The sequence below is a fragment of the Capra hircus genome, chromosome 21, assembly GCF_001704415.2.
Source record: "Capra hircus breed San Clemente chromosome 21, ASM170441v1, whole genome shotgun sequence".
NCBI classification, from domain to species: domain Eukaryota; kingdom Metazoa; phylum Chordata; class Mammalia; order Artiodactyla; family Bovidae; genus Capra; species Capra hircus.
Genome location: NC_030828.1, coordinates 6,187,115 through 6,212,294, shown reverse-complemented (window position 1 = coordinate 6,212,294; position 25,180 = coordinate 6,187,115). Strand labels below are relative to the sequence as shown.

Sequence of the window (25,180 nt, the reverse complement as noted above, 5' to 3'; positions counted from 1 at the left end):
TCAGTCCAGTGGCATTGCTAAGCAGTGATCACCACAGGCCATCTCCAGAATTCTGTCGTCATCCGGTACTGACACTGCATCCATCAAACACTGACACCTCATTCGTTCTTCTGTTCCTTATCCCTTCCATCTCTGGCAACTACCATTTTATTTTCTGTCTCTGAATTTGACTACTCTGGGAATATCATATAAGTGGAATTACACAGTATTTGTCTGTCTGCAGCCGGCTTATTTCACTTAGCCTAATATTTTCAAGGTTCATCCTTGTAGTATGTGATAGGATTTACTTTTCTAAGGCCGAAAAGGATTCCCGTGTGCGTGTGTGTGTGTGTGTGTGTGTGTGTGTGTGTGTGTGTGTGTGTGTGTACAGACACCACATTAAGCTGCTTTGTTCATCTTCCAGTGGACATTTTGGTTGTTTCTATCTTATGACTATTGTGAATAATGTTCCTGTGAACATTGGTGTACAGATACGTTATTCAAGTCCTTGCTTTCAATTTTGTTGTGTATATACCTCTAAGTAGGATTGCTGGATCAGTAGTGATTCTATATTAAATTTTTTAGTAAGAGCCATTCAGTTTTTCAAAGCAACTGTACCATGTCAGATTCCCCAAAACAATGCATAAGGGTTCCAGTTTTTCCACATCTACCTTAACACTGGTTTTTTGTTTGTGTGATAAAATAGCTATCCAAATGGGTGTGAAGTGTTATCTCATGATATACATTTGCCAAAAGATCAGTGATGTTGAACATCTTTTCATGTGCGTATTGGCCATTTGTGTATCTTTTTTAAACAACTGTCTACTCAAGTCCTTTTCTTGTTTTTAAAATGGGCTCTTTTCTGTGTGGAGTTTTAAGGATTCTTAATATATTCTAGATATTAATCTCATATCAGATATGTAATATAAAATTATTTCCTCCCATTCTGTGGGTTGCTGTTTTTATTCTGTTGATAGCATCCGCTGACACTTTCTGACGTTTGACCGTGCATGCCTGGATTTATTTATGGGCTTTTTGTTTCTTTGGCCTGTATGTCCTTATGCCAGTACTGTACTGTCTTGATTATTGTAGCTTTGTGGAAAATTTGATGTTAGCTAGTATGACTTGCAGTTTCTTCCTTTTCGTATTGTTTTGGCTGTTTCTTGATATTACATACGAATTTTTGGAATGTTTTTCCTATTTCTGCAAAAAAATCATTGGGGTTTTGATAGAGGTTGCGTTGAATTTGTAGATCACTTTGGGTATTATTGGTGTGTTAACACAATTAAGTCTTTCATTCTGTGAATGTGGTTTTTTTTAATTGTGTCTGTTTTCTTTGTTTTATCAGTCTTTTTTAGTTTTCAGTGTGTACTTCCTTGACTAAGTTTATTCCTGAATATTTTATTCTTTTTGATGCTATTGTGCATGGAATGATTTTTATTTCAAACTGTTTAGTGTTAGTGTATAGAAATGCAGCTGATTTTTGTGTCTTGATTTTATTCTACTTTTTTGATGAATTTATTGAGCAAGGTTTTTTGTGTAATCTTTTGGGAACTCTACATATATGATCATGTCATCTTCAAACAGATAATTAGGCTTTTTCCTTTCCAGTTTGGATGCTTTTTATTTGTTTTTCTTGATGTTTTGCTCTGGCTGGAACTTCTACTACATCATTGAATAGAAGTAGCAAAATTCGTTATCTTTGTCCTCTTCCTGAACTTAGAGGAAAAGCTTTCAGCCCTACACCATTGAGTATGGTGTAAGCTGTTGGAGCTTTCTCTTATATATTTTTATTATGTTGAGGTAGTTTCTTTCTATTCCTGGTAGGAATTTTTTTTATCATAAAATGATAGTGTGTTTTGTCAAATCCTTTTTCTGCATCAATTGAGATGATTATGTGATTTTTCCTCTTCATTTTTTTAATGTGGCATATCACACTGATTAATTTTAGTATGTTGAACTATTCTTGAGTTCGAGCAATAGATCCCACTTCATCTTGGTGTTTAATCCTTTTACTGTGCTGCTGAATTTAGTTTGCTGGCATTTTGTTCAGGGTTTTTGCATCAGTGTTCATAGGGATATGGATCTATACTTTCCTTTAGTGTCTTTGGTTTATTATCAGGCCAAGCTGACCTTAGGAAATGTTTCTTCCTCTTCCATTTTCAGGAAGAGTCTAAGAAGGATTGGTGTTGGTTCTTCTTTAAATCTTTGGTAGAACCCACCAGTGAAGCCATCAGGTTGAGTACTTTTCTTTATTAGGAGATTTTTGATTACTTATTTGGCCTTCTTGCTAGTTGTAGGTCTGTTCAGCTTTTCTTTCTTCTATTTAGGTTTTGTGTTTCTAGGAATTTGTGGATTTTATCTAGTTTTTCCATTTGTTGGCATACTTTTGTTATAGTAGTCTGCTACTGTCATATTTATTTCTGGTAAGTAATATTGTCTCTTTCATTTCTGATATTTTATTTGAGTCTTCTTTCAAAACCCATCTAGCTAAAGGTTTGTCCCTTTTTGTAACCTTTTTTCAAAACCAATTTTTGGTTTTATTGATTTTTTTTTTTTACTCTTTTTCTATTCACTCTGTTCTGATGTTTACTATTTCTTTTCTTCTATTAGCCTTGAGTTTTCTTTTCAGAACAGTTTGGGGGCACACTACCTTAATTACTTTAGCTTTATAATAAGCCTGGTGAATCAGTGGTCCCTGACCTTCTTGACACCACAGACTGGTTTTGTGGAAGACAGTTTTTCCACAGACCAGGGGGTGGGAGTTGGTTTTGGGATTATTCAGTTTCATTGCATTTACTGTGTACTTTATTTCTTTTATCATTACATTTTGATATGTAATGAAGTAATTATACAAATCACCATAATGCAGAAGCAGTGGGAGCCCTGAGCTTGGTTTCTTGCAACTAGACAGTCCTTTCTTGGGGTGATGGTATATTCAGTCTCCATAATCTCGTTTTGGTTGCTGTCACTGCAGAAAACCCCGCTTCACGAAGAGGGGATGTTGGAAATGGAAGCAGGCTTTTCAGTACTTCTGTGGCGGTCTCAGGATATGCTGCCTTGACTTTAATCCGGAACATATGGAGATCTGAAGTTGTCTCAAACATACTTTAAAGGCCACCATCATTTGCTGCATCAAGCAGTTGATACTCTTCTAGCATAGACAAAGTAGGTTCATCTGGCTTATTCACAAATGGGTCTTGGATCCGTTCCTTCCCAGTTCAGAGAAGTAATGAATGCTCTGACTCTTGAAAGCTGACACAGGTGATCATGCACTAGCTGGGAGAAAGAAGACCCTGACTCAGTCTCTTTCAAAATCTCTGCTAATATTTGAAATATGTCAAAAACCCCAATGTTCACTCATTGATCCATAATTCCAGTTTGACTTCGAACACAGCCATTTTTTCTGCTGACTTGAACAGTCTTCTTTCTCCCCTGAAGTGACAGATTGAGTTCATTGAGCAGGTTTAATATGTCACACGAGTAAGCAAGGTTTGCCACCCATTCTGTATCACTGAAATGTGTTGCTAGTGGTGACTGTTTTTCCAAAAGAAATCTCTAGAGCAGCTCTCATAACTCGAGAACTCTAGCCAGTAACCTACCTTTAGAAAGCTATCTGTGTATAAGAGAAGACATATGTGTTCTGTATTCATCTCACACAGTTACATGAACAGATGTAAGTTAGGGCCATGTACTTTAATGTGATTGATAATTTTAATCACATCCTACAAAACACTGTTAAGTTCAGGTGGCATTTTTTGGCTAGCCAGCATTTCTCTATGGATGACATAGTGTGTAGACTCACATTTGAAAGCAACCTCTTTGACCTGGCTAGTGAAACCATAAAGCCATCCAGTCATGGCAGCTGCTCCATCCATATAAATACCGATAAAAATGACCAGTTCTGTTTTCCTGATATGTACTCAAAGACTTGCACCTGTGGTGTTGGTTGGCAACAAAAGTGCACATAATATATCCCTATGCACATCCTCCTGAACAATGTATTGCATGAAAACAAGCATTATTGTCTTGCTGTCAACACTAGTAGATTTGTCAACCTCAGTTGAGTACCACGTGACTCATTAACCCTCCCTGACAACTGTGCCTCAGTATTCTTTGCTGTTTCATCAGTTTGTCTAGTTTCGGTGCTAGTCAAAAAAAAAGAACACATTTCACCTTTTGTACTGCAGCCTCTGCTGAAAGTTCACAATGGATTTCCTTATCAGCAGGAAGGATCGACTCTTCACCTATAGTAAGGGGCTTCTTAGCTTTAGCAATGAGATTAAACCATTAAGAATGATGCTCTTAATGCAGACACATTTGAATAAGTGCTGGCCTTCCATGATTGTTCCTGTTCTTTGTGTTCACAGCTTTTTCTTTTGAAAAATTCTAAAGGCTTGTCTTAATGCAGGGTGCTTGGTTTCCAGGAGGCAGAGCAATTTGGAGTGTTTCATGGCTTTGTTATGTAGCCAGTTGCCACATACTATGCAAAGCAGGCTTGGAGAATGTGAATCACCTGTTGCAATGAAACTGTAATTTAAATAGGACTCTTGGTATTTCCTTTTAAATGCAGTTTTCATTTTGTTAAAAGTCAGTCTTAGAATCTTCTGCTGTCTCATCACTGGATCTTTCCCCCCTTTGCAAAGAGGCTTTCCGGTGATTTTTTTTTTTTAACTCATTTTGGCTAGGATTAGCTTGTGGGCTTCCCAAAACTATGACTGAGACAAGTGTGCAGTGCAGGAAAGAGATGCAGATGGAAGAGGTAAATCAAATAATGGGCAGGCCACGTGCAGAGTAAAATAATATTGGATTCTGCTTAAAGCCTGGCCCCAGATGCAGCTGTACAAAGGAAGTGCATCAACTCACTTGCCACGATATAGCCTGCCACCAGGTGCAGCTTGATTGTCACTTGTCACTCACTGATTGGGTTTTGATATGAATCGGCAAGAAGTTGATTTATTAGGACTCTGCAGTCAAACCTCTCTGCTAATAATCTGCATTTGCAGTCCCTCCGCAGTGCCTCAGCTCCACCTCAGATCATCAGGCTTTAGATTCTCATAAGGAGTGCACAGCCTAAATCCCTTGTATGCACAGTTCACAGTAGGGTTTGCTCTCCTATGAGAAGCTAATGCTGCTTCCTATCTGACAGGAGGCAGAGCTCAGGTGGTAATGTGAGCAGTAAAGAGTGGCCATGAATACAGATGAAGCTTCACTGGCTTCCTCTCCACTCACCACCTGTTGTGCGGCCCAGTTCTTAACAGGCCACAGACTAGTAGCAGTCTGTGACCTGGGGGTTGGGGACCACTGTGGAGCTTTATCCTTCAAGGTAGCCTTCACTATTCTTGTAACTTTGTATTTTCAAGTGAATTTTAGATTAATATTGTCAGTTTCTGCATATGGTAAAAGAAACCTGCTGGTATTTTGACTGGGATTGCATGGAGTCTTAATTTGGGGAGAATTGACATCTTTACAGAATTGGAACTTCTGACAATCAGCAAACATTAATTTATCATTTAATGTATTTTAAATGTTTCTCAGCATCAAGATTTTTTGTTTGTTTTCTGTGTTTTGTTTTAGGTAAGTGAAATAATAATAGCATCTTTTATTTTTTTGCCGGTGGGAACTCTTCAGTATGGAAGAAAAAAATGACATTGAAGGAAAGAAAAGAATTATTGTTTGAGCCAAGATTTTAAAAAGAAGGAAGGCAGAGTATATGAGATAGATTCTGGTGGGTTGATAGTTGTGATAGCAGGAATTTGAAGAGCTTCTCTACTGATTGCGCTTTTTTTGTTGTTGTTGCTGTCAGTAGAGTAGGTAGCAAAGTCATCACCTGAAAGTGAAGGTTAAGGATGAGTGTTGTAGATGTGAGGGGATATAATATGGTATTAAATAATCAGCTAGGAAATTGGGAATAGAAGATTGCTAGGCAGTATGAAGGGAATATTTAAGGTTTGAGGTTCATGATCATGAATTTAGTCAGAGTAATTTTAATTAGCATGGTTGTTTGTTTTTCAGCCATATTCAGCTACATGGGAGTAAGCCATCCTTGGCAGGGGTGGGTTTTTCCCCAGGAAGTATGGGCATAGGAGGGATAGTCGGAGCCAAAGGAGTAAGAATGTATGAAAATTAAACTGGGTAAGGAGCTATATCCACATAAAGTGGGTGAGGGACAGTGAAATGTGATAAGCTTAATAAATTGTAGGACCTAGTGGGATCAAAAGATTGTTGGAATTAGGTTATTTGAGTGTGTGAGCTGGACATAACAGCAGGTAGTGTTAGAATTATACATGCCAGTTTAATTTCATGGTAATACGTAATTTACTGTACTGTCACATTTTTACTGTTTGTACCAATCTTCATGTGATAAATGTATGTATAGGACAGTCTGTGTTTCTTTGTGTAAGACTTCTGGGACCAGATAGGTTTTGGATTGCTTCCTTTTTTCCTATATTACTCTTTTCAGAAGTTTATCAATTATTACTAGTTTTTCAAATAACGAACTTTTGGCTTTGTCGCTCTCTGTTGTATGCTTATTTTCTGTTTTGTTACTTTTTGCTCTTATCTTTCAGTTCAGTTCAGTTCAGTCACTCAGTCGGGTCCGACTCTTGGCGACCCCATGAATTGCAGCACGCCAGGCCTCCCTGTCCATCACCAAATCCCGGAGTTTACCCAAACTCATGTCCATCAAGTCGGTGATGCCATCCAGCCATCTCATCCTCTGTCATCCCCTCTCCTCCTGCCCCCTATCCCTCCCAGCATCAGGGTATTTTCCAATGAGTCAGCTCTTTGCATGAGGTAGCCAAAGTATTGGAGTTACAGCTTCAGCATCAGTCCTTCCAGTGAACACCCAGGACTGGTCTCCTTTAGAATGGACTGGTTGGATCTCCTTGCAGTCCAAGGGACTTTCAAGAGTCTTCTCTAATACTACAGTTCAAAAGCATCAATTCTTCGGTGCTCAGCTTTCTTCAAAGTCCAACTCTCACATCCATACATGACCACTGAAAAAACCATAGCCTTGACTAGACGGACCTTTGTTGGCAACGTAATGTCTCTGCTTTTGAATATGCTATCTAGGTTGGTCATAACTTTCCTTCCAAGGAGTAAGCGTCTTTTAATTTTATGGCTGCAGTCACCATCTGCAGTGATTTTGGAGCCCAGGAAAATAAAGTCTGACACTGTTTCCACTGTTTTCCCCACCATGAAGTGATGGGACCAGATGATTTAAGCCAACTTTTTCGCTCTCCTCTTTCACTTTCAACAGGCTGTTTAGTTCTTCTTCACTTTCTGCCATAAGGGTGGTGTCATCTGCATATCTGAGGTTATTGATATTTCTCCCAGCAATCTTGATTCCGGCTTGTGCTTCTTCCAGCCCAGCGTTTCTCATGATGTACTCTGCATAGAAGTTAAATAAGCAAGGTGACAATATACAGCCTTGATGTACTCCTTTTCCTATTTGGAACCAGTCTTTTCCTCCATGTCCAGTTCTAACTGTTGCTTCCTGACCTGCATACAGGTTTCTCAAGAGGCAGGTCAGGTGGTCTGGTATTCCCATCTCTTTCAGAATTTTCCAGTTTATTTTGATCCACACAGTCAAAGGCTTTGGCATAGTCAATGAAGCAGAAATAGATGTTTTTCTGGAACTCTCTTGCTTTTTTGATGATCCAACTCTTACCTTTACTTTATCATTTATTCTGTTTTGGAGTTCAGGTTTTTTTTTTTTTTTTTTTTTTTTGGGTACCTCTTTCAGACTGTTACTTAGAACAGTGGTTTTTGGCCTTTCTACTGAATATGTATTTTAAAGCTAAAAATTTTCTTCTTAAGAACAGTTTCAGCTGTGTCCCTACACATTTTGATAGTAACTGTTTTAAAAACATTCCATTAAAAATTTGCTTTAGCTCTCCCTATGATTTTTCCCTTTACTCATGGGCTGTTCAGAGGTTTATTGTTTAATGTTCACGTATATAAGGTTTTTCTTATTGTTATTAATTCACGTCTTAATTTGTCTGAGATTACAGACATGCCTATCCTTTGAAATTTGTTAACACCTAGTTTTGCTCCAGTTTGTGGTCACTTTTGGTAAATGTTTTTTATGCATTTACCAAGAATGTTATTTTCTGCACTTGTTGGGTATAGTTTCTAAACTTCAGGTTGTTTGTGGTAAAGTGCAAGTCTTTTCCTGTGTCTTCTGGTCTGCTTGTTCTTGTTTTGGCATGCTTGTTCCTTTAATTACTGAGAAAGCTGTGTTAAAACGCACTTGTTAGAATTGTGGACTTTGCGTAGTTCTATTCATGTTGACTTTATATAATATATCCTTGTTTATTAGTTTATTTAGGAAAAAATGGTTTTTACATCTATAAAATTTAATGCAATATTTTAACAAATAAGTCTATGAGGAAGGTCACAAATTACCCTCCAAATGAAATTTCTTAAATATTAGAAGCACTTGTAGACGTTTTGAAGCATCTGCTGAGTGTCACCAAAAGGAGAAGGGGATGACAGAGGATGAGATGGTTGGATAGCATCATCGAGTCAATGGACATGAGTTTGAGCCAACTCCGGGAGATAGTGAAGGATAGGGAAGCCTGGTGTGCTGCGGTCCATGGGGTCACAGAGTCAGACACGACTTAGCAACTGAACAACAAAACAAAAGGATTGTGCATCTCTAATATTGCTGGAGAGATGGGGATACCAGACCACCTGACCTGCCTCTTGAGAAATCTGTATGCAGGTCAGGAAGCAGCAGTTAGAACTGGACATGGAACAACAGACTGGTTCCAAATAGGAAAAGGAGTACGTCAGGCTGTATATTGTCACCCTGCTTATTTAACTTCGATGCAGAGTACATCATGAGAAATGCTGGGCTGGAAGAAGCACAAGCTGGAATCAAGATTGCTGGGAGAAATACCAATAACCTCAGATATGCAGATGTTACCACCCTTATGGCAGAAAGTGAAGAGGAACTAAAAAGCCTCTTGATGAAAGTGAAAGAGGAGAGTAAAAAAGTTGGCTGCATTGCAGGCAGATGCTTTACCATCTGAGCTACTAGGGAACCCAAAAGATTTGAAGTTTAAATGAGAAGTGATTGGGGAGTATTAATTAATATGTTATATGATTTTTCATGTTTAAAGTGGAAAAAACAAGCTTATGATAAGGATTTTGCAAAAAAATAGCTCCGTTTCAGGAAAAGATACCTGACTTTTGGTGTTATTGAAAGTGAAAGTGAAAGTTAAGTCGCTCAGTTATGTCCGACTCTTTGCGACCCCATGGACTGTAGCCTACTAGGCTCCTCTGTCCCTGGGATTTTCCAGCCAGTAGTACTGGAGTGGATTGCCATTTCCTTCTCCAAGGGATCTTCCCGACCCAGGGATCAAACCTGGGTCTCCCGCCTTGTAGACAGACGCTTTACCATCTGAGCCACCAGGGAAGTTTAGTGTTATTAGGTAAATTCAAATTTGGAATTGTGGTGCCTTCCTGGTAAATTGAACACTTATTATAATGAAGTATTCCACTATATTTTTACCCGTGTATCTATATATATCTTTCTCATGCATTAAAGTTTTCTGTGATAAAGTATAGCCCTACAAGCTTTCTTATGGTTTGTGTCATACAAAATATATCTTTATTTATGCTTATTCTTTCCATAATCCCATATTTTAGGTGTATTTTCTATAATCACGTTATAATTAGGTATTTTAAAATCTAATCTGGATTATTTATTGATCTTTTCCCCCCTCTGTTATTAATAGCTTTATTAGCTATACAGTTAGCCCTTCATATACATGGACTTTGTAACTGTGGATTCAATCAACTATGGATTGAAAATATCCCAGAAAAAATTCCAGAAAAATCCTCAGAGCAAAACTTGAATTTACCACATGCAAGAAACTATTTAATAGCATTTATACATTTATCTGGTATTATAAGTAAAATAAGAATGACTTAAAGTATATGAGAGAATGTGTGGTTTTTATATGCCGATGCTATGCCATTGAAGTCACTCAGTCGTGTCCAGCTCTTTGTGACCCCATGGACTTAACCTACCAGGCTCCTCAGTCCATGGGATTTTCCAGGCAAGAATTCTGGAGTGGGTTGCCATTTCCTTCTCCAGGGGATCTTCCTGACCCAGGGATCGAACCCGGGATAAGGGACTTTAGCATCCTCAAATAAAATGGGCTGGAAGGGTGAATTTAACTCAGATGACCATCATATCTACTGCTGTGGGCAGAAATCCCTTAGAAGAAATGGACTAGCCATCATGGTCAACCAAAGAGTCCAAAATGCAGTACTTGGATGCAATCTCAGAAATGACAAAATGATTTCTGTTCCTTTCCAAGGCAAACCACTCAGTATCCCAGTAATCCAAGCCTATGCCCCAACCAGTAATGCTGAAGAAGCTGACGTTGAACGGTTCTATGCAGACCTACAAGACCTTTTAGAATTAACACCCAAAAGAGATGTCCTTTTCATTATAGGGGACTGGAATGTAAAAGTAGGAAGTCAAGAAACACCTGGGGTGACGGGCAAATTTGGCCTTGGAATACGGAATGAAGCAGGGCAAAGGATAATAGAGTTTGCCAAGAGGACACACTGGTCATAGCAAACACCCTCTTCCAACAATACAAGAGAAGACTCTACACATGGATATCACCAGATGGTCAACACCGAAATCAAACTGATTATATTCTTTGCAGCCAAAGATGGAGAAGCTCTATACAGTCAGCAAAAACAAGACCAGGAGCTGACTGTGATTCAGGTCATGAACTCCTTATTGCCAAATTCAGACTTAAATTGAAGAAAGTAGGGAAAACCACTAGACCATTCAGATATGACCTAAATCAAATCCCTTATGATTATACAGTGGAAGTGAGAAATATATTTAAGGGACTAGATCTGATAGAGTGCCTGATGAACTATGGACGGAGGTTCGTGACACTGTACAGGAGAGCAAGACCATCCCCATAGAAAAGAAATGCAAAAAAGCAACATGGCTGTCTGAGGAGGCCTTACAAATAGCTGTGAAAAGAAGAGAAGCAAAAAGCAAAGGAGAAAGAAATGATATAAGCATCTGAATGCAGAGTTCCAAAGAATAGCAAGAAGAGATAAGAAAGCCTTCTTCAGTGATCAGTGCAAAGAAATAGAGGAAAACAACAGAATGGGAAAGACTAGAGATCTCTTCAAGAAAATTAGAGATACCAAGGGAACATTTCATGCAAAGATGGGCTTGATAAGGGACAGAAATGGTATGGACTGAACAGAAGCAGAAGATATTAATAAGAGGTGGTAAGAATACACAGAAGAACTATACAGAAAAGATCTTCACGACCAAGATAATCACGATGGTGTGATCACTTGCCTAGAGCCAGACATCCTGGAATGTGAAGTCAAGTGGGCCTTAGAAAGCATCACTACGAACAAAGCTAGTGGACATGATGGCATTTCAGTTGAGCTATTTCAGATCCTGAAAGATGATGCTGTGAAAGTGCTGCACTCAATATGCCAGCAAATTTGGAAAACTCAGCAGTGGCCACAGGACTGGAAAAGGTCAGTTTTCATTCCACTCCCAAAGAAAGGCAATGCCAAAGAATGCTCAAACTACCGCACAATTGCACTCATCTCACTCACTAGTAAAGTAATGCTCAAAATTCTCTAAGCCAGGTTTCAGCAATATGTGAACTGTGAACTTCCAGATGTTCAAGCTGGTTTTAGAAAAGGCAGGGGAACCAAAGATCAAATTGCCAACATCCACTGGATCATGGAAAAAGCAAGAGAGTTCCAGAAAAGCATCTATTTCTGCTTTATTGACTATGCCAAAGCCTTTGAGTGTGTGGATCACAATAAACTGTAAAGAGATGGGAATACCAGACCACCTGACCTGCCTCTTGAGAAACCTATATGCAGGTCAGGAAGCAACAGTTAGAACTGGACAGGAACAAGAGACTGGTTCCAGGTAGGAAAAGGAGTCCATCAAGGCTTTATATTGTCACCCTGCTTCTTTGCAGAGTACATCATGAGAAACGCTGGGCTGGAAGAAGCGCAAGCTGGAATCAAGATTGCTGGGAGAAGTATCAATAACCTCAGATATGCAGATGATACCACCCTTATGGCAGAAAGTGAAGAGGAGCTAAAAAGCCTCTTGATGAAAGTGAAAGAGGAGAGTGAAAAAGTTGGCTTAAAGCTCAATATTCAGAAAACAAAGATCATGGCATCCGGTCCCATCACTTCATGGGAAATAGATGGGGAACAGTGGAAACAGTGTCAGACTTCATTTTGGAGGGTTCCAGAATCACTGCAGATGGTGATTGCAGCCATGAAATTAAAAGGCACTTACTCCTTGGAAGAAAAGTTATGATCAACCTAGATAGCATATTCAATAGCAGAGACATTATGTTGCCAATGAAGGTCTGTCTAGTCAAGACTGTGGTTTTTCCAGTGGTCATGTATGGATGTGAGAGTTGGACTGTGAAGAAAGCTGAGCGCCGAAGAATTGATGCTTTTGAACTGTGGTGTTGGAGAATACTCTTGAGAGTCCCTTGGACTGCAAGGAGATCCAACCAGTCCATTCTAAAGATCAGCCCTGGGTGTTCTTTGGAAGGACTGATGCTAAAGCTGAAACTCCAGTCCTTTGGCCACCTCATGCGAAGAGTTGACTCATTGGAAAAGACTCCGATGTTGGGAGGGATTGGGGGCAGGAGCAAAAGAGGACAACAGAGGATGAGATGGCTGGATAGCAACACTGATCAATGGACAGGAGTTTGAGTGAACTCTGGGAGCTGGTGATGGACAAGACGGCCTGGCCTGCTGTGGTTCATGGGGTCACAAAGTGTCAGACACGAGTGAGCGACTGAACTGAGGTTCCTGAAACAGATACCAAGGAACAACTATATATAATCTAATTGACCTCCCTGTCGTTATCCCAGCGATTACCGTATACATCTTTCATGTACTGAAATTTGAAGTAAATTAGAACTTTTTCCATTTCCTAGTCATTGAAAGGTTTTAGAACACTTCAGCTTATCAGTACTACCCCTCCAAATTATGTACTGTTATTGTTGTCCATTGTAATATTTTAGATTGCACAAAATGTTGTCATTATTCTGTTTAGTCAGTATTCATTTAGAATTACAGATTTATCCTGTTCAATGTATTTCATATTTTGGTGTATATCCAAGCTGCATCTGGAAGCCCTCTTTTCTTCCTACCTGAAGAAGTCTCTTTAGTGCTTCCTGGTGACAGATTCTCTGATTCTGTTTGACTAAACATGTCTTTATTTTGTCTTCATTTCTGAAGGGTATTTTTTCACATACAGAAATCTGTTTTGACATTTCCCCTCTTCCCAGCACTTTGAGGATATCCTTTTGTTGTCCTCTGGCTTCCATTATTTATTCAAAGCCAGCTATATCTTACTGTTACTCTTAGAGTTAATATTCTTTAATTTATTCTGGCTGCTTTTTAGGTCTGTTGCGGCTGTTTCTGTCTCTTTGTTTCTGTCCATCCCTCCACCTTCCCCCTTTACTTTGATTTGCCTAAGTGTGGTTTTCTTTCTATTCGTTATGCTTGGAAGTTTAGATCTTGAATCTGGCTTGATGTCATTGTTCAGTTTTGTTTTGTTTTTTGAAGTTTTAAACTATCAGGCCCTTAAGTATTTTTTCTTGCTTGTATGTGGTTACCTTCTTTCTGGATTCTAGTTACATATTTTGGACCTTTTCTTCATGTGTCATATTTTTTCATACTTTTCTGTATTTACCATTTTTGTGTCTTTTTGGGCCTCAGGGTATGTTCTTCTTTTCTGTTTTCTGGATCATTCTTTCTCCAGTTGTACTTAACCTAATGTTAAAGTCATCCATCAGTTTCTTAATTTCTGTTTTTAAAATTGTATTTTTCAATTTTCTGTTTTCCATGTTTTTAGCATTGTTTAAAATTGTTAAAAAAAAAAACACTTCCTTTTAACACATTAAAGTAGCTTAGTTTATGACATTATTAACTGAGGGTTTTTTGCAGAAACTAACCCCCCTGGTTGGTGATTTGTTACATATGAATATTGCAGCTTCTCCAGTCAGTAGCATCCAGGTGACAAAAGTTGTGTTAATATGTCTCTGGTCAATAGTGTATTAAAACTGTTTTCTGCTAGCGCCATTTTCTGGATCTACTATGGGTCTGTTTCTAGTGCTGTTTTAAAACCTTGGTGTTCAGTCAGATCTTGATTGGGTTTTTTTCTGTAGACTTTTATATGAATAATGATAAGATAATTTAAATTTGGGGTCTTTTTGCTGATAAGATTTACTTTTGCCAAAACCTTTTGGAAAGGTTTTATTGGTATGCAGCTAGGCTAATGATACTAGGTGTAGCCTATAGTACCTTAATTAATATGGTCAGGTTGAAAAGATTTGAAGCTATACTTCTTAAGTCTGGTCCCACCTGTTTCATCTAGGTCTCAGAAGAATTTCTGTGCAGATTCTCACTGTCTTGAAAGTTTTTTTTGTTTTTTTTTTTTCAATTCTTCGGTTTTAAACAGACTACTTTTTGCTCTGCTTTTCTAATGATTATCAGGGACATACTGGTTTAAATCAACCTACTGTACCATTGTCAAAAGCAAAATGCTCAGATATATTTAGAATTTTACAGATCATACAGGATAATACAGTGCATATACCTTACAGAATTTAACGTATTATCTCAGTGGTGAAATGTGTGAATATTTGTCTTGCTTGCTACAGTGCAAGTTTTCATAATGGGAATTGGGTGCACTGTCATCTGTTAGGGAACATGATTTGGAATAAGCCAACTTCTATGGTTTATATTACAGTCTATTAATAAACAGATATTCTACAGCACAGCTACTTGTTTGACTGATTCGTACAAGTGACTAACCATCCTTCAGTTCCTCTTATATTTCTTGCTCTTTCTTAGCACAGAGTTTTTGCACATACTGTTCTCTGTCTGGTATAAACACCTGCATACTCAGGTTTGAGTATGAAGCGGTTCTCAGTGAAGCCTGCCCTGACCATGAATTTAGGTCAGATAAATGAGTTTTTATACGTACTCATTTGTATGATGGTTTGACTAATGTCTGTTTTGCCCTACTAGACTCTGAACTGTGAGGTTAGAAATTTTGCCATTTTTCCTTGACTATTTTATCATAGGTACCTCATTCAGCATTTCAAAGTACCTGTTTTGCATAGGTTATTAGTTATTAATAGATTATCAATTAATACATGTATAAAATAACAGAATGAATAAGGGAAGAAATGTAAGAAATGCTGAGATAATGAATAAAAATTGAAGGCTCACCGCTTTTGAGCAAAAGCCAAATTTAATCAAACACTGGATTTGCACGGTACAGTTAAAGTTCTATAGAGTTACATGTACAGTGTTAAAAAATACTTCAAGATTCCCCTGAAAATTTATTACTGTGTTTTAAGATTTGTCCCCCATCCCTCTGTAAATATTTTATTACTTAAGTTTTAATAGCATTGTGTTTTGGATGAAACTATTGTTCAGAGCATGACAAACTATATCATTGCCAGTCATTCTACAATAGAGATAAGTGGGGGGGAAAATTGTTATTCTTGAAAGATTCACAGTCTGAGAGGTAAATGATTTTGGAACTTAACGTACAAAATAAGATGCTGTGGTTTATTCTACCAAGGGCTATTGGCCTTTTATTTATCCAGGGTGATGACATTTGAACTGGATCTTGATTGATGAGGAAGAGTTAATTAAATGGCTAAAGGAATAGTTTAATTTAGGTATGTATTATTATGAAAGCATATAATGTCTTTGTGGATTGACAAATAGTAATTTTGTTAGTGGCTAGGGCAGTTTGCAGGAAGAATTTGTAAAAGCAGATTGGGGCTACACATGTAGATTTATGAGTTCATCCTTTGACATGGGAGCCATCAAAAGCCATTAAGGATATTTGCTGTTATTATATGCATTGAGGAAAAACTTAAAGGTTATAATTGTTACATTGTTTTAGCCAGAATTAAGGGCATGAAAAAGTTCAGGAGCTATTTTAGTGGTAAAATTAACAAGATTTCAACTTGTTTACTGATTTTATGTAGTGAAAAATTTCAACTAATAATATAGTCAAAGGCAGGTTTAAAATTTGTATAACATTTGCATGATGTGCTACAGAACGTAAATTTTCTAATTTGTTTTTTCTTTCAGATCTTACAGAAAATTTTGGCTGTAGCCCTCAAACTAGAAGCTGAAATAACAGAAGCTGTGTACCATGCATTAGGGTATTAAAGAAAATCAATTTTTGATTCAAATATTTGGACTATAAGGAAGGAAAGGTGACTGAAAATGGGGCGGAAGAAAATACAAATCACACGCATAATGGATGAAAGGAATCGACAGGTAAATGAAAATTTTAACTTATCTATTTTAATAGATGTAGATTAAAAAAAAAGTACAGAATAGAATGGTGTTTTAATTAAAGTCTTAATATTTTTATTTCTAGACTACATTAAAAAATTTAGTTACCAAAATTTCTGACTTTCCATCATATCCTTTAAAGTAACTTTTTTATTATTATTATAGAAATCGTTTTGTTAATTATAGAAACATAGATAAGCAACATAGGAAAGTAAAATCACTGCAATTCCACTGGTACCATCCATTGTGTAGGTTTCAGTTCAGTTGCTTATTCGTGTACGACTCTTCACAACCCCGTGGAATGCAGCACACTAGGCTTCCCTGTCCTGGAAATGAACAGAGATCATTCTGTTGTTTTTGAGATTGCACCCAAGTACTGCATTTGGGACTCTCTTTGTTGACTATTAAGGCTACTCTATTTCTTCTAAGGGATTCTTGCCCACAGTAGTAGATAAAATGGTCATCTGATTTAAATTCACCTTTTCTGGTCCATTTTAGTTCACTGATTCCTAAAATGTCGATGGTCACTCTTACCGTCTCCTGTTTGACCATTTCCAATTTACCTTGATTTGTGGACCTAACATTCCAGGTTCCTACGCAGTATTGTTCTTAACAGCATCAGAGTTTACCTCCATCACCAGTCACATCCTCAGCTGGGCATTGTTTTTGCTTTGGCTTAGTCTCTTCATTCTTTCTGGAGTTACTTCTCCCCTCTTCTGCAGTAGCATATTGGACACCTACTGGCCTGGGGAGTTCATTTTTCAGTATATCTTTTTGCCCTTTGATTCTGTGCTACATACAGTAGTCACATCCTTATGTGACTGCTGGAAAAACCATGATTTTGACTATATGGACCTTTGTAGGCAAAGTAATGTCTCTGCTTTTTAATAGTGTCTAGGTTTGTTACTGCTTTTCTTCCACGGATCAAGAGTTTTGAGTTACTAGAGTTTTTGAGCTCATAAATATCATACTTCATATCATTGGAACAGCATGCGTTCTTTGTGCAGCATTATGTTCGTGAAATTCTTCACTGTTATTGTTGCATGGAGATACACTTAGTAAATTTTCATTGGTACATAATATCCCATTGTGTGGATAGAACACAGTCTATATGTGTGTATATACGTGTATATATATACATTTTTCTCTTGTAAATAGGCTTTTGGGTTTTAGATCTACTGTTCATTTGGAACTTGGTTTTTATGTGGTTTGAGGTGTAGGGGTCAAAATTTGCCACTTTTCAGATGGATACTCTTTTGGCCCTGTGCGTTTTATTGCAAAAATCATCCTAGGAAAGCACAAAAAAAAACACAAGCTGTTCATAAAAAAATTCAACAACAGGCATAATTAATCTGTGGTGCTAGAGGCCAGGTTTCTGACTTTACTTGAGACAAGGTGATAATGACTGGGAGACAGGACAAAGAGAGTTTTTGGGTTATGCTAAATGTTCTTTTCTTTTTTTCCCCCCAAAATTCAGTGAGCCACACACTTAGTGGTTTGTGGGTTTTCATTTATGTTATATTTTAATATGAAGTTTACTTTTTTAAAAGAAGTATTAGAAGGACAAGAAGGACAAACACAGTTTCACCAGGAGCTTCTAACTGGAAGTGAAGTCTTTCATCCCTCTAGAGTTTTGGCATCTTCAGTCCTTCGTGCTTCAGCAGCTTTCTGATGTCTTAGAACAGGTATTCGGTGTATTTCACTGTTTTTTGTAGTTGATCTCAGTGGGTTCTTTGTTCTTCCACCAGTCACTCCATTTAGGGGCAGACATCCTCTTATACTTTTTAAAAAAATGAGTTGAAAAATTATTTTAAGGCAGAATACAGAGAACAATACCTCAAACACTGTTACTTTTCCAGAAGTAATGTAGGTCGATTCTGACATATTTGCTGCAGATACCTTCCCTTGTAAAAGAAGAAAATTAGAAATGTACTTCCTTTGTAATTTTTGGAAGTCTCATTCTTCTTTTCTTCCCCAAAGGAACCTTGCATAATGGATTTAATTTTTATTTTCTTTATTAATTAAGCATACTATCATTTCAGCACAATTTAAAAATCTTACATAATTAGCATTCTCGTCTGCACTTGCTGTTTCACTCAATGTAGTGCTTCAGACATTTGTCTGTGTAACTCATTCTTGTAGTACAAGTAGTTTGCAGGAAAGAATGTGCATCAGTTCATTTATCAATGCTTCTATCAGAGAACATTTAGGTTGTTTCCAATTTTTTAGAAATTTTGCTGCATGTTATGTTAGAAATGATGCCCAGGCTACATCTGTGAACATGTCTCTGTGATTCTAGAGGAGTTGCTGGGTTGAGTATGTCCTTCATAACTTTATACTGTGAGGTTTTCAAGTTGCTCTGCCAAGTGGTTGTACCAGATATACTATAGTAAATTATGAAAATTTCTTCTTCCTGTACACTTTACCTTTCTTCTTCCTTTCTTTCTCACTTTATGGTTTTTCATTTTATTTTGCATATTTTTTGGCCTAATGAAGGTAAAATGTTACCTGTTTGTGGTTTTGTGGTTTTGCTGGGTTGTTGATTTTTTTCTTAGAATTTCTTCATATATTCCAGATATTGATTCTGTGTGTAGTTAATCTGTTTCAGATAGCATATTTCAGTCTTTACCAAAACACTTTATAAACACTTTTATGACAGGGCTTATTTCAGTGTTTCTTAGTAGGTTATTTCACCTTTACCAGTAGATTATGAACACTTGAGGCTGACAGAACAGCCTCTACCTCAGACACTGTTGGTCTCATGGAGCAACACCGTTTTAAATTCTGCCCACATTTCATTAGCCAGAGAAAGAAACTTGGGCACTCTTGATTCTGAGAGGACAAGGAATATATAATCTTGCCAGAAGAGGCTCCATCAGTTTCATGATCAAGCCAGATCTCAGTGAGACAGGAGAGTATGCTTCCCCCTCAGGAAGGTGGAACAAATATAATCAGCTACAATAACTAATTGTTCAAACTTTATAAAACACAGAGAAGATAAAGAATCTGTTTTCTTGTTAGCCATATTGATCAAATTTTGTATAACTTTACAGTTTAATATCTGTAACTGGTTTACTCTGGTTTGTTACGACAGTTGAAAACAGGGAGCCATATGTCTCTTTGGCACTTTTTTTTGTTGTTGCTTAGAGTTTTTATGTGTATAGAAAGATTGTTCAGTGTATTATTCTGTTTTTCTTTAAACTTGAATGTTCTAGGCTAAAAAAAATAAAAAAAATTAAAAAAATGAAATGATTTAAATCTTGCTTCATTTTCTAAATCATAATCAGCTTGTAAATGTTCCAATTGAACTCTAGATAAATGTGTATTCTTTTAATTGTGGCATACAGGATTCTGCATGTCTATTAGTTCAGTCTTATTTTGTGTTCAGATTATCTGTATCTGTATTTTATTTATGTATTTGGTTTTGGCTCAGTGAGACATGTCAATAATTACACTTACCACAATATGGATTTGTCATTTTCTGTATGTATTTTACTAGTTTAACACATATTGTGTTAGATATTTGGGGAATATTTCATTAGGCTCATACGTATTTAGAATTGTTATGTGTTCTTGGTGAATTTTTAAAATACTTACTGACTTTTTCTGTCCTCAGTAAGGCATGCTGTTTTAAACTACTTAAATCTACTGTCTCACATTACTATAGCTACTACATATGTCTTTTGGCTAATATTTTCTTGATAGGTCTAATTTTCTACATTTACATTCAACCTATTTATATCTTTATACTTTAGGTATATTTCTGTAAATAGTATATGGCTGGATTTTAAAAAATCTATTCTGATAATATATCTTGACTCCCCAGTTTTCTTGGACCTTACTGTTTATCATCCTTTGTATATATATTTGGACTATTTTATATCATCTTAGTTGATTATTTTGATTTACTATGAGAATCTGATAGAGGTCCTACAGGTAAAACTCACATAAGTGTAGGTGTACCCTCCAAAACTGGGTCCCCCTAGAGTTGTTAATCTTTATACTTGTCCAAAATTAGCCTCCAGTGATTCACTAATTACAGTTCAGATTTTCCTACCCTTGTACTGATTCCTGTGGCAATTTCTGTTTATGGCTCTGGTGATTTATGGTTCTTAGTATCTGTCTCTGTCTGTCTCCAGTTTGGCAGGTGGGGCAGAAGTTGCCCTGGGACCTCAGCTCTTTGAGGAATCTAAGAAGAGTTGTTAATTTTCATTTTGTTCTGTTTTATTACTTAAGTGGCAACTTCCACTGGAGTTGGAAGGGCTAGAACAGACACTTGAAGTCTCTCCAGGACTTTTAAATTCAACAGTGAAATAAAGATATGTCTAAATGTATATGGTGTAAAAATTTTGCAGGTCCTTGGGATTTAAAATATAAAAGATCTTTTGGAGATGATATAATCTAACCTTCTTGAATTCAAAGAATTGTATTAGTTTAATTTGACACAAAATCAGGAAAGCTGGTTAGATTAAAATAAAATCTACCTCAGTTTATACTGGCACTGAATTTTGTAGGCTAGCCTTTAGTCCTGTTCTTTTTCTTTATAGTGACTATAATACTGGAATAAAATTAAAATTTAAAAATAAAATTAATTTATTTTGACTAATACTGAAATGGCTTTATTAATACTGATTTCTTATATTTAAATTTTGTAACATTTAAAATGAAATGCTAAATATATCTCAAGTAGAAAAATAAACCTGTTGCAAAATAAAGATTCAGATTTATAGGTGGAATTCTTGGTAATCAGAGTAATGGTGGCTGAATAAATCCTGACTCTTCCAACATAATTTTTCCAAAAATGTAGAAAAACAGGAACATAAAACCTACAACCTTGGCACAACTAGAAGGCAAGGAATGTCTAAATTCACATTACCTCCAGGTAGAAAATTATTTCCAAGTCACTGTGTGCTGTTTCTTGACATCTATTGCAAATCTTTGTGGTGACCCAAGCATACATCTTTAGTCTTTCCCATTCTATTGTTTTCCTCTATTTCTTTGCATTGATCGCTGAGGAAGGCTTTCTTAACTCTCCTTGCTATTCTTTGGAACTCTACATTAAATGGATGTATCTTTCCTTTTCTCCTTTGCTTTTCACTTCCCTTCTCACAGCTATTTGTAAGGCCTTCTCAGACAGCCATTTTGCCTTTTTTGCATTTCTTTTTCTTGGGGATGGTCTTGATTCCTGTCTCCTGTACGGTATCACAAACCTTCATCCATGGTTCATTAGGCACTCTATCTATCAGATCTAGTCCCTTAAATCTATCTCTCACTTCTGCTGTATAGTCATAAAGCATTTGATTTAGGTCATACCCAAATGGTCTAGTGGTTTTCTCCACTTTCTTCAATTTCAGTCTGAATTTGTCAATTAGCAGTTCATGATCTGAGCCACAGTCAGGTCCCGGTCTTGTTTTTGCTGACTGTATAGAGCTTCTCCATCTTTGGCTGCAAGGCATATAACCAGTCTGATTTCGGTGTCAACCATCTGGTGATGGTTGTAGAGTCTTCTCTTGTGTTGTTGGAAGAGGGTGTCTGTTATGACCAGTGCGTTCTCTTGCCAAACACTATTAGCCTTTGCCCTGCTTCATTCTGTATTCCAAGGCCAAATTTGCCTGTTACTCTAGGTGTTTCTTGAATTTCTGTTTTTACATTCCAGTCCCCTATAATGAAAAGGACATCTTTTTGGAGTGTTAGTTCTAGAAGGTCTTATAGGTCTTCATAGAACTGTTCAGCTTCAGCTTCCTTGACGTTACTGGTTGGAGTATAGACTTGGATTACTGTGATATTGAATGACTTGCCTTGGAAACAAACAGAGATGTTGTTTTTGAGATTGCATCCAAGTACTGCATTTTGACTCTTTATTGACAATGATGGCGACTCTATTTCTTTTAAGGGATTTCTGCCCACATTAGTAGATATAATGATCATCTGAGTTAAATTCATCCATTCCAGTCCATCTTAGTTCACTGATTCCTAGAATGTTGATGTTCATTCTTGCCATCTCCTGTTTGACCACTTCCAATTTGCCTTGATTCATGGACCTGACATTCCCGGTTCCTATGCAGTATTGCTCTTTACAGCATCGGACCTTGCTTTTATCACTAGTCCCATCCACAAGTGGGTCTTGTTTTTGCTTTGGCTCCATCCCTTCATTCTTTCTGCAGTTATTTCTCCACTGGTCTCCAGTAGCATATTGGGCACCTACCAGCCTGGGGAGTTCATCTTTCAGTGTCCTATCTTTTTGCCTTTTCAACTATTCATGGGGTTCTCAAGACAAGAATACTGAAGTGGTTTGCCATTCCCTTCTCCAGTGGACCACATTCTGTCAGACCTCTCAACCATGACCCAGCCATCTTGGGTGACCCCGCGGGGCATGGCTTTGTTTCATTGAGTTAGACATTTCATGCAAAGATGGGCTTGATAAAGGACAGAAATGGTAGGGACCTAACAGAAGCAGAAGATATTAAGAAGAGATGGCAAGAATACACAGAAGAACTGTACATAAAAGATCTTCACAACCCAGATAATCACGATGGTGTGATCACTCACCTAGAGCCAAACATCCTGGAATGTGAAGTCAAGTGAGCCTTAGGAAGCATCATTACAAACAAAGCTAGGGGAGATGATGGAATACCAGTTGAGCTATTTCAGATCCTGAAAGATGATGCTGTGAAAGTGCTGCACTCAATATGCCAGCAAATTTGGAAAACTCAGCAGTGGCCACAGGACTGGAAGAGGTCTGCTTTGATTCCAATCCCAAAGAAAGGCAATGCCAAAGAATGCTCAAACTACCGCACAATTGCACTCATCTCACATGCTAGTAAAATAATGCTTAAAATTCTCCATGCCAGGCTTTAGCAATACACGAACCGTGAACTTCCAGATGTTCAAGCTGGTTTTAGAAAAGGCAGAGGAACCAGAGATCAAATTGCCAACATCCTCTAGATCACAAAAAAGCAAGAGAGTTCCAGAAAAACATTTATTTTTGCTTCATTGACTATGTTAAACTCTTTAACTGTCTGGATCTCAATAAACTGTAGAAAATTCTGAAAGAGATGGGAATACCAGACCACCTGACCTGCCCTTGAGAAACCAGTATGTAGGTCAAGAAGCAACAGTTAGAACTGGACATGGAACAACAGACTGGTTCCATATAGGAAAAGCAGTACGTCAAGGCTGTATATTGTTATCCTGCTTATTTAACTTATATGTAGAGTACATCATGAGAAAGCTGGGCTGTAGAAAGCACAAGCTGGAATCAAGATTGCTGGGAGAAATCAATAACCTCAGATATGCAGATGACGCCACCCTTATGGCAAAAGGGAAGAAGAATAAAGAGCCTCTTGATGAAAGTGAAAGAGGAGAGTGAAAAAATTGACCTAAAGGTCAGCGTTCAGAAGACGAAGATCATGGCATCTGGTCCCATCACTTCATGGCACATAGATGGGGAAACAGTGGCTGACTTTAGTTTTTTGGGCTCCAAAATCACTGCAGATGGTGACTGCAGCCATGAAATTAAAAGATGCTTACTCCTTGGAAGGATAGTTTTGACCAACCTAGACAGCATATTAAAAAGCAGAGACAGTACTTTGTCAACAAAGGTCCGTCCAGTCAAGGCTGTGGTTTTCCCAGTGGTCACGTATGGATGTGAGAGTTGGACTATAAAGAAAGCTGAGCACCAAAGAATTGATGCTTTTGAACTGTGGTGTTGGAGAAGACTCTTGAGAGTCCCTTGGACTGCAAGGAGATTCCGCTAGTCCATCCTAAAGGAGATCAGTCCTGAATATTCATTGGAAGGACTGATGTTGAAGCTGAAACCTCCAGTACTTTGGCCACCTCATGCGAAGAGCTGACTCATTAGAAAAGACCCTGATGCTGGGGAAAATTGAGGGTAGGAGGAGAAGGGGACAACCGAGGATGAGATGGCTGGATGGCATCACCGACTCGATGGATGTGGATGTGGGTGAACTCCGGGAATTGGTGATGGACAGAAAGTCCTGGCATGCTGCTGTTCATGGAATCGCCAAGAGTTGGACACGACTGAGCGACTGAACTGAACTGAAGCATACATTAGGAAAAAGTATGTGGGAAAAGAGAAGAGGAGACCTTGTAGCTGTGTTAAGACTGATTTGAAATCACTACCAAAAAGAGGAATTCTAACTAAGTCCAAAAATTCTGGAAAATACTCCTTGTAGATCAGAATTGACCATAGGTAAGGAAAGGACTAAAAGTATATGTCCAAGCAAGTCTGTAGTCTTCAAAAAGCAGCTGTTTCAGGGAAAAGAGGGCCAAAAGGAAGGCAGAGGTACTTTTTGGAAAATGTTAGATAAATGGAAATGAAAGAAGATACACGCACACACATCCTTCAAGACAAAAGTATATGCAAAATTATTTTAATTAAAGGACACAAAACTCTTTTCCCCACTGCCAGCACTCCCCCCAAAAGCCTTTCATTAAAGAAACCATACTTAACTGCTTTAAAAGGAGAGGTGCTCTTGAACTAAGAATATTTTCAATCACTACCCACTAAGTGCTGCTAATTCTTTCTGTAGAAATTCATTGATGCAGGCAATCTTCTATATCAGTTGAGTTCAGTTCAGTCACTCAGTCATGTCCAACTCTTTGTGACCCCATGGACTGCAGCATGCCAGGCCTCCCTGTCCATCACCAACTCCTGGATCCTTCTCAAATTCATGTCCATCCAGTCGGTGATGCCATCCAACCATCTCATCTTCTGTCATCCCCTTTTCCTCCCACCTTCAATCTTTCCCAGCATCAAGGTCTTTTCCAGTGAGTCAGTTCTTTGGATCAGGTGGCCAAAATA

At 37.8% G+C, this 25,180-nt stretch overlaps 1 protein-coding gene across 10 annotated transcripts in view; it reads left to right on the top strand.

Moving 5' to 3' along the window:
• MEF2A (myocyte enhancer factor 2A) overlaps positions 1 to 25,180 on the top strand; it is a 186,407-nt gene that overhangs the window by 74,953 nt on the left and 86,274 nt on the right. For 9 of the 10 annotated variants that reach the window (XM_018065834.1, XM_018065836.1, XM_018065827.1 and 6 more), the window contains one exon: positions 16,147 to 16,338. In XM_018065834.1, coding sequence (XP_017921323.1) covers positions 16,285 to 16,338 — 54 coding nt within the window. In that variant the 5' untranslated portion in view covers positions 16,147 to 16,284. 10 annotated transcript variants of the gene reach the window in all.